This window comes from Dioscorea cayenensis, chromosome 2 (genome assembly GCF_009730915.1).
Source record: "Dioscorea cayenensis subsp. rotundata cultivar TDr96_F1 chromosome 2, TDr96_F1_v2_PseudoChromosome.rev07_lg8_w22 25.fasta, whole genome shotgun sequence".
In the NCBI taxonomy this organism is placed as follows: domain Eukaryota; kingdom Viridiplantae; phylum Streptophyta; class Magnoliopsida; order Dioscoreales; family Dioscoreaceae; genus Dioscorea; species Dioscorea cayenensis.
In genome coordinates, this window is record NC_052472.1 from 2244486 (window position 1) to 2254898 (window position 10413).

General features: G+C 31.7%; 1 protein-coding gene across 1 annotated transcript; it reads left to right on the forward strand.

Annotated features, from left to right (window-relative positions):
- The first annotated feature begins 7223 nt into the window (after nucleotides 1–7223).
- On the forward strand, nucleotides 7224–9933 carry LOC120270640. The gene is made up of 3 exons (XM_039277699.1): nucleotides 7224–7545; nucleotides 7619–7755; nucleotides 9595–9933. The coding sequence occupies exons 1-3, from the start codon at nucleotides 7348–7350 to the stop codon at nucleotides 9596–9598; spliced, it is 339 nt and encodes a 112-aa protein (XP_039133633.1). The 5' UTR covers nucleotides 7224–7347; the 3' UTR covers nucleotides 9599–9933.
- The last annotated feature ends 480 nt before the right edge of the window (nucleotides 9934–10413 follow it).

Below are 10413 nucleotides of genomic sequence, written 5' to 3' on the forward strand. Positions count from 1 at the left end.
ACAGATTAATTTAAATATTTTGAAAATACAAAGACAAAAATCATCATCAATAAATCACAAGTACAAAAGTTATACTTTAACTCTCTCTCTCTCTCTCTCTCTCTCTCTCTATATATATATATATATAATTTTTTTTAATCACAACTAAAATTGGAACTCACAACTTTTAAGCTGATAAAGAAATAAAATATCAAATAATTTATTGAGAAACAATTTATATAACTTTTAAGCTGATAAAAATAAAATAAAATATCAACTATACTTTATTGAGAAACAATATATATAACTATTAAGCTGATAAAGAAATATTTATAGCGAAACAATTTTCATAAATATATATTGGAAAAAATTATAAAAAATAATTATAAAAAAATAAAATTTAAAAAAAAAAAGCAAGAGAGGGTTGATGAAGGCACTTACGGAAGAGGGAAGGGATGAAATATGAAGGAGAGATGAGGGGAGTAGTATTGCAAAGCTTGCTTCAATGGAGGCCAAGAGTCTCTGCTATCAGGACACAAGGGATCAAAGAAAGCTTCCACCATTATTGAACCTTCATCCTTGTTCTTTGAATTATATAATGGAAATCCATCATATTTCTTTGGTATTATTATTTGTCCCAATGAAATTTCAATAACAAGCATAAAAATGAAGATCAAATGAACCACACCCATGTTTAATTTTCTCTCTATGTGAGTTCTCCCTCCCTCTCTCTTGATATATATATATATATATATATATAGTTTTTATCATAGAGTTTGTTATTGATATCAAGGAAAATGGTATAGTTGAGTAGTTGAAAACTTGACATTTTTTTTTTTTATTTAGAAGATAAGCCCCTGGTTAGTCAAGAGATGTATGTGGAGTTAATGTCTTAACGCTTTCTCATCTTGAAATATTAGGGTTTGTGGGGTCTAAACTTTTAGGGAGTTAATTTTTCTATACGAAATTTGAACTATCATCACCTTTCTTTTTCTTCATTGGACTAGGTGTTAGTGCTATTTGCCACTCGATTTAACTTGACATTTCAATTTTTAGATTTATAAATTATTATTATTATTATAAAATAATATAAACAAATATAGACTTCATTTATTTATTTTGAAACATATGGACGACTCTCATTGGAGCTTTACTTTAAAAAGAAAAGAAAATACCAACCCTTCTGAGAAGATAAATATAAACTTTTTCCCACAAATTTCGTGAAAATTACGAATGAACCATGGTGTAGTTGCTCCACACATCCACATATTTCTGATTTAAAATAAATGGTTCATAGTCATAATAAAATATATATGAAGAATAAATCAGAACCTTTTCATGGTTGAACAAACTATTGTTATGAAATTTCCAATTCTTTGCAATTCATTATGGAATTTATGGCAAGAGAAAGGGAACCTAGTTTCTATCCCCTCTTTATTATGAAATATATTTTCAATTGTCTCTATATGGAAATAGCAGCGAAGGTGAGGAGGTTTGAAAGTTCAAATGAATTAAAATACTTTAGAAGATGGAGGAGCCTTGACTCCAATGTTTGCTTTGGATGTAGACACATAGATGGTGATGTTTATGGGCAAGATATTTTGTATGGACAATGATAATTGAAAGGATTAATCCTCCTAAATTTATAAATTATATATCATCTTCAAATTTATAATATCTTATATGAGTAATAATTTTTGTAAATAGAATTACTTAAATAGTTTTTCCAAATAACTTAGAGATTCAAATTAAGTTAGTTTTTGTGTCAACATTTACATCATTTTCTCTCTCTCTCTCTCAAAAAAAAAAATAAAATAAAATCTAATTCCTCTAGATCTAGGGCGGAGAGGTTTAGGATATAGGATTTAAATTTTAAAGTTTAGGGTTTAAAGTACAAGGTTTGGAGTTTAATAGGGTTTTATGTTTTTTGGTTTTGGGTTTAACAATAATTTATATAATTTAGGTCTTGTTTGGTTTAAGGTAATATTATATTACCGTGCGGAATGGGACTAAGTGATTTTATTGTTTGGTTGTTTATGGTCACAATATCATATTCTTGGAATTTAATAATTTATCAATATTATCAAGGGATGTAATTATCATTTAAAGAGGTGGTAATCTCATATTTTGGGGAGAATGTAATTTTTTTCTCTCCTATTATACCTCTCAAGTTCAATATAATTCACAAAATATTAATTTTTAATAATTTAAAAATAAAAAAAATATTTTATTGGAGATAAAAGAAACATCTGAGATTATTTTTCCTTCAAATATTAAATAACAAAATTGGAGGGGAAAATTATATTTATTTAAAATAATTATGTTTGATTTAATTATTATTTTTTTAAAAATAATTATTTAGAAGTTTATATATTAATAAAAATTAAATACTTTAGTATTAAAATTTATGTTTTTAATAATAACAAATATTTATTATTATACAACTTTCATTTTAGTATCACTAAATGTTATAAACTTTAATCCATTTGACACCTATTAAATAAAAGTATTTTAGTAAAATATTAATTGATAATATAAATTCACACATAACTCAATATGACAATACTCCCTCTTGGTCATTTTTACTTGTTATGTTTTGGAGTTCCTTTATGTTCCTTTTTATTTATCACATTAGAAATTTTGTGCAGCATTAAATATTTTTTTTCAAATTTACCCTTTTCATTTAATGTACTTGTACAATTTTCAATAAATCATAGTCAACTAAGTACTAAATTATATACTCCACTAGTGGATTTTTAAATAGGAGTAGTTTTGAAAAGTAATAATTTTTTTTTAAAATATAGGGGACCAATTAATTTTCACAAACTTCACTTAATTGGTGTGAATTAGATAAATGTGACAAATAAAAAGAACGGAGGAAGTATTACATTCCAACCACATTACTGTTTTATCAATAAAAAAAAAATAAGCATATTTTAATCAATATAATAGCATTTTCTTCTTATTCTTTCTTCTTATTATTTCCATTAATATAATTTAGGAATTACATTTCTATAACCAGGAGGCAAGGATTAGAAATCACAAAAACAAGATCTATGCTATTATTGATGATGATGGGTATATTCATTCAAATCACCAAAGCATTGGTAATTTTTTCTCTGAATTTTATTCCAGATTATAGACCTTCTAATAGTGTTTCTTTTATTGATTTTGTCCCTAGTCACCCCAATAATCTTCATACTTTGAATGTTGATGATAGAGACACCTTGACTAGGCCTATTACTCTTTCTAAAATTTATCAAACTCTTAAATCTATGCTCACGAGAAAAAGTTTAAGGCCTGATGGTTTGAATGTTGACTTCAATCTGCTATATTGGAAGGTTGCGAAGGAAAGTTTGTTTAAAGCCATCAATTATTTTTTTCCAAACTACCAACCTCACTAATTCTAAAGGTAGAACTTACATTGTTCTGGTTCCTAAAAAAGATTGTCCTAATAGAGTTTGTGATTTCAAAATCATATCTCTATGCAATGATTGTTATAAAATAATTTCTAAAACTTTGAGCAACATGCTAAAGGGGGTCATGCATAGGCTTATTGGTCTCGAGCAAAATGGTTTTTTTTGCAGGCCGATCCACCTTTGATAATATCATTGTTGCTTAAGAGATAATGAACGCCTTAGAATGTGATTCCCAATCCCTACCTAAGATGTTACTCAAAATATGCATTGAAAAGGCTTATAATTCCTTAGAGTGGAATGCCATCTTCACCATCCTTAAGATCATACAATTCCCTAATAATTGGATATCTTGGATTAAAACTTATATCTCATCTTCCAATTTTTCCTTCTTAATTAATGGCAGTGCACTACTTGGTTCTTTAGTCCAAGAGGGATTACACAAGGTAACCCCTTATCACCTTTCTTATTCCTTTTAGTACCTCAAAACCTTGCTACTCTTCTAAATCATGCCATAAGTTTTAATCTGATACTTGGTTTTGATAGAAGATTATCCAGCAACTTTAATCGTCTCATGTTTGTCGATAATCTAATAGTGGTCAGTAGGCCTTCTAGAGTTGTTGCAAGAAATTGTAGGCTCTATCTAGATATTTACAAAAATGTCACTGGACAAAAAACAACTTATCTAAATCCACTATTTTATTTTTCTAGTTGGTTAACAGAAAAATCAACGATACTATCAAAAATATCCATGGCATAAAAATAAGGACTATTCTTTTCAAGTACCTGGGTGTCTAGATATCTCATAAAAGATTACCTATTAATTAGTGTCTAATCCTAGTGGAAAGAACCAAACATAGCTTAAACTTTTGGAACTACTCGTTTATTTCTCTTGTTGGGTGGGTTGTTCTTATTAACAGTTCCTTAATGTCTATTCCTATTTACTCTTTATCTTACTATCATGCCCCTGATTCAGTTCTTAACATGATATCTAAATTTTTATAAAGGCATTGCTAGTGGTAGTTTTCACTCTATGAATTGGAACACTAATACACTTCCTAAAATTGAGAGAAGGATTAGGGGATTAGGAATCTAAGGAGTGATAAAAGAACATTAATGACTAAAAACATCTTTGCTGCTCTAAATCTTAAGGACAAACATTGGGTTTAGATTCTTCATCTTAGATATGGTGGTTTCAATGTTAGGTCCAAAATTCCAAGATTGAGAAAGTTTCTTGGCTTTATCATATATTTTGTATAACTACATATAATATTAAGGCCAACATATGGATTAATGTTTGTAATCTTGATTCCACTAGTTTCCTCAAGGATCCTTGGATTTTGGGCATCCATATTTCTTTGAAGCCTACTAATGGTAACATGGATATCTTTGTGGAAACTTTGAATATTTTTGAATTTTGAGTGGTAATGTTTTAAATTATTCTGAGATTAAGAACTATTTTGCCAACCACCTTGATTGAAGTATATGGCTTTTGATTATAACTGTATCAATCAGTGGGTCTAGATACCAAATGCCTTGTCTAGTTAGAATTGTTTACAACAATCTCAATCAAGCTTCCTATTTTGATTTTGCTATTGGAGTGGTTGGCATATTCTATGGAGGTTGCCCATAGCTCCTAGGGAATGACTTAGGTGAAGTTAGATAGATGTAGTTAGTGTTGTTCACCATTGACATTGTGACATCTGCCCCAAAAATATATAAAAATATAATAACTTTCCTATAATATCTTTACTGTTTTCTAAAAATTACTCATCTTATGTCACATGTCAAACATCCAATGGTGAACTACACTAACTACATCTAAATTATCTAACTTCATCTTTAGTCATTCCCATAGCTCTTAAGGATAAAACTTTCCTTTGGAGGCTATTCCACTGCAGGATTCCAACATTTTGAATTTCTTTATAATCTCAACATTGGCACCTAGATGCAATGTCCTTTCTATGGCCCAACCTAGCAAGTGAAACTGTGGAGCATATCATGTACAACTGCATCTTAGCTAGAAGATGGTGGTATTTAGCAAGGTTATCAGACCCGGCCCGGGCAATGACCCGGCTAAGCCCAGGAGTCAGGGGTCAATGGGTTCGACCGGGTCGAATCGGGGTTGAACCGGGGTCAATAATTAAATATAAAAAATATTATAATAATTAATAATGAGCAAATATAATATTAAACCCATAATTATATTATAAAAACCTACTCAAATTTGATATTTAAATTGATAAATGACATTATATCATGATGAGAGTTTTTCTAATTATATCATTTATTTTTATATTTTTAAATATTTACAAATTTAATATATTAATATATAATTATCGAACTTCTCTCGGTGTTATTTATTTATTTATTTGTTTATTGGTTGATTTTGTTAAAATAAATAAAAAATTAATTCACTAATTCTTATATCTCAATTGAATTTTTATTTTGTTTTAAATTTTCTTATATTTTTTATTTAATTAGAATACTTTAATTTTATATTTTTATAATAAAATTACGCTCTTTTTTTTATTTTCTTAATAAATTAAATTTTTAGAAAGTATTTACATAACACATTAATATATTTTATTTTTAAATGTTAATTTTTGTTGGTATGTTTATAATATATATATATATATATATTGTAATTCTATTTATTGATTATAAATTATAAATTAATATTAATAAATATACACGATTTCGTGGTTTCTAATGAGAAAATAATAATAAATTATTAAATATTATAAAAAAAAATTAAACATTGTGATCCGGTTGATCTGGGCCGGGTCAACCGATTCCTATTGAACCGCTCGAGTCACGGGTTAACACGGGTTTTTAATACCGGGTCATGGGGATACTGGCACGGCCACATGGTCGGTTCTCGGGATTTTTCCGGTTGAACCGGGTTTGGGTCGATCCGAGTCGACAACCCTTGGTATTTAGTTATTGATTATTCCAAAATTAATTGTAATGACTTTGGAAATATGATGGAGGGATAATGGCTTACTATGAAATAAAGAATGGATAGCCATATTCAACAATCTTTTAAAGGTTATTCAACAATCTTTTAAAGGTTTGGTGGCAACTTGTCTTTGGAGTATTTGAAAGGCCCAGTGTGACCTTGTTTTCAACAGCAAAAGATTCAAGCACATCAAATTTTTCAATAAGCTCTCAAAGACACTGAAGATTATTTATGGAGAATTAAAGGGCACATTAGAGAGTATCTCAACAACTCTTTTTTTTTTTTTCTAAACTTTCGATTATAATTATGTGTGATGCATCTTGGAATAATCCTGATTGGGCTCTTTGTGGTGTAAATTTTGTTGTAATTACTAGGTCAATACTCTCTACATTCCTTTTAACTTGTCACATTTACCTAATTTACACTTATTAAAAAAAATAGTTGAAGTTAGTTGGTTACCTATATTTTATAAAAAAATCATTATTTTCCAAAACTACCCCTATTTAAAACTCCACAAAGTAGAGTATATGATTTAATACTTAGTTGATTGTGATTTATTGAAAATTGTACAAATGCATTAAATTAAAAAGTAAATTTGGAAAAACTATTTAATGCTGCTTAAAATTTTTAATGTGACAAGTAAAAAGGAATAGAAAAAAACTTCAAAATGTGACAAGTAAAAAGGAACGGAGAGAGTATATTTTAAGAAATATTTTCTTTTCTCTTGGGCCTTTGGTTGGGAGGGCCTACATTTGAATCTGGTCTTGGACCTGGCCAAAATAAAGGCAGCCCATGAAGAGCATCAGAAGGATCTGATCTCGAGGCAATGATCATCATCAAATCGGATCCGAAACCCGCAAATGGATCCGACCCGATAACAAATCGTGTTTTCCCTTCGCTTCGTTCTCAGTTCTCTCTTGCTTCTCGTCGTCGTCGGCGGCGGTCTAGGGTTTCAAGCTCCGGCGAGCGGAGGATCGGAGAAGAGTGAGGATGGCCGGAAGCGCGTTCAATGCCTTCAAAGCTTGCGTCCCGATCCAATGGAGCCCCAGGCTGTACATCACGCTGGTGCGTGGTCTCCCCGGCACTCGCAAGCTCCATCGCCGCACTCTCTACGCCATGCGCCTCCGCCGATGCCACCGCACTGTAGTTCACCGCACCACCCCCTCGCTCGTCGGCATGCTCAATCAGGTCTGTGTTCCTTCTTCTTCTGGCTTGTTGCTCTGGATTTGAGGGTTTGATGAGAGTGTGGTTAAGTTTTCAGGTGAAGAGGTTGGTTGTGGTGGAGACGGAGGCCATGTTTAATGCTCGGAAACAGAAGGAGGAGGAGCACAGGGCGTTGCGCCCTCCCATTGTTGTCAGCCATGCTCCACCTCCGGCTCCTGCTCAGCAACCTGCGCAGTGAGTTTCTTGTGCTCTTCTCTGTATCATTGGAATCCTTTGTTTCTTTTCTCTGTATGTTATTGTTTTCTCTGATTGTTTTTGCAAGAGTTTTGATTGGAAAATATATGGGGATAATTTTTTTAGCTGGTGCTTTTGACTGCTGAGATTTGAGCTTCAAATGACATACTTGTTTAGATTTTTGATAGATTTGGGATGGAGTAGAGGTCCTTAATTGTTGATTTTGGAGTGTTGCACTTGTGAGATTGCTGGTTGGCATCCCCTGTGCATTAGTTGGGTTTTTGAGAACTTACCTGTGGGGCTAGTGTTCTATTGCTAGTCCTGGTGCTTTTAGCTCTTGAGGTTTGAGCTTGAGATGAAAATAGTGCAACACCATTAAACAAATAAGGATGCTTGTTTAGAATTTTGATAGATTTGAGACGGGTTTAAGGTTCTTAATGGTTGATTTTCAAGCCTTGCATTTGCAAGATTGCTGATTGGTGTCTGTGGCATGGATTTGGTGGGGCTTGTGAGAATTTGTGATGTCTGCAAGTTCTATGTGTATGATACTCAAATGCTCAAAGGGAAGGAAGATGGTGAAGATGGTCCCTTTTGAGCTAGTGTTTACTGTTCGAGTAGGTAGGTGACAGGAAGGACAAGGTAGGGTTATTGATTGGCTGGTTGTGGGGAAGTTTTGCTTGTAGCCTTCAATTGATTTTTTATGATCCTTGGAAGGAGAGCAAACGGGGCTTGATTGGTGTTGATTGAGTTTAAAAGTGGAGCTTTGGTCTGAATAAAGAAATTCCATGTAAATGCGGCAATTGTGCCTGTACCATATTGTCGAACAACTAAAAGATGTAACTTGTGGTTGATAAAATATTATCATTTCCGCAATTTTTTTTTATTTCAGATGAAAAATAGAGGATTAGCTTTGGATATGTTGGTTGTTGAAATATGTCAAAACACAAGGTAGCTTTGCTCCCGCAATCTTACTTATACTTGTGGTAGGGCTTCAGGTTTGAATTTAACTCAGCCTTTTGTACAAGTTTTATAGCTATGCTTGGCTTTAAGCCGGGGGGATAATGCTAATGCAAAATGTCTTGCATGTAGGCGGCATTTATTATTGGTTTACTGTTGCATCTTGTCGAACACTTGCATTGAAGTGAATTAAGATGGATGAGCAATTATTAGTTTGATTCCTCATTCACCAAGTAAAAAACAACAGTGGTCTTGAAATTTGGCAAGCTACTCTTTGGCTGAATTTTCTCCATAAGAGAACATCGAAAAAAGTTTACTAGTGTTTCATCTTCTTCATCAGTGATATCATCTCAATATTAGTCAGGGGAAGTTTAAGTTGAGAACAATTTTGGGTGCTCATGTTGAAAGGTAAAAGTATGTCCAAGTCTACAGTCCTTGTGCATTATGTCAGTAGGGGAAAAATCACATTTACAGACGGTCAGTATCTCTATTCTTGCAGGGGCTTCAATTGACTAATCCTTGAATGAGCTGTAGGAATTGTAATTTTTCTTTTTTTTGGGTTATGCAGCTTTCCAGCTTAACTTTTACATATTATTGAATAAGAATTTTCTCATATGTAGTATAGATCTGTTTGCATGAGTACCGTACTATTGCCATTTCTCCATATTGATTTTATTTTATGTTTTTTCTTCAATATTTACCACATCCTTGAGATTATGTGGAAGTTCAAACCGTAGTGTGTTACACAGATCAATTTATTGTTTGGTTATTGTACATCCATGAACGAAGCAAACGATATGTGAGAGTAACTTGCTTACTAATAGATTTTATTTTTCCCCTCCCAGTATTATTTTAATAAGTGTCCATTGTCATATTTTTCAGGTAAACAGAAATGGGCTTGATGATGCTTGAGCATAAATTATGGTCAAATTCTTCATCGGATGATATGATCAATTGTGGAGCTGTGTTAGTTTTGTCCGAATCAGAAGCAGGATTACAAGTACTGTACAATTAATCCATATCTATGTTAAAATTTTCTCTCTGCTTAGTTTTCTACTTGAAAGGAGAAATAATAAGCTTTTAATCAATCGGCAACTTTAGAATCTTGATATTATGTTTGACCTAGTCGCAATGTTCTTTCAGCGAGAGACCAATTAGGACTAGTGGAGTAACTATGTTGTTTGAAAACCTAGCATCCTTTATCTAAATTCTCATCTTAACTAGGTTTTGGTGCTTCCTAATAAATTTCATATGCTTGAAATGGGAAATGTAGTTTCACATTTCTTGTTAGGTTTCAAATCTCTTTTGCCCAATCATATGCTGTTGTTTCCACATCTACTGTTTACATCGAACTCCAAAACAATACTTCGATTAGTCAGTTTTTTTGTTGTTTTGAGTCATTCTGAACTATGTTCTTAGCTCATGCAAGTAATACTGTCAAAATTGCATAAGTATCTATCTGCTTTTAGAAGTAGATATAAATGTTATTTGGACATTCTCAGGATGAACCAATCAATATTTATAACTTAAAGATTATGAATGTGATGAAGGTCTCTCTGATTATCAGGTAATTTTCTGGTCAGACTATTTAAAGTCACAATTGCAGTGGCTTGAAGATCATTTTCTATTTCTAATTTGAGTTATATTTTGTGGCTCTACATCTGTTTGATTTAGGATCATTTGAGAATTATATTAAAAAAA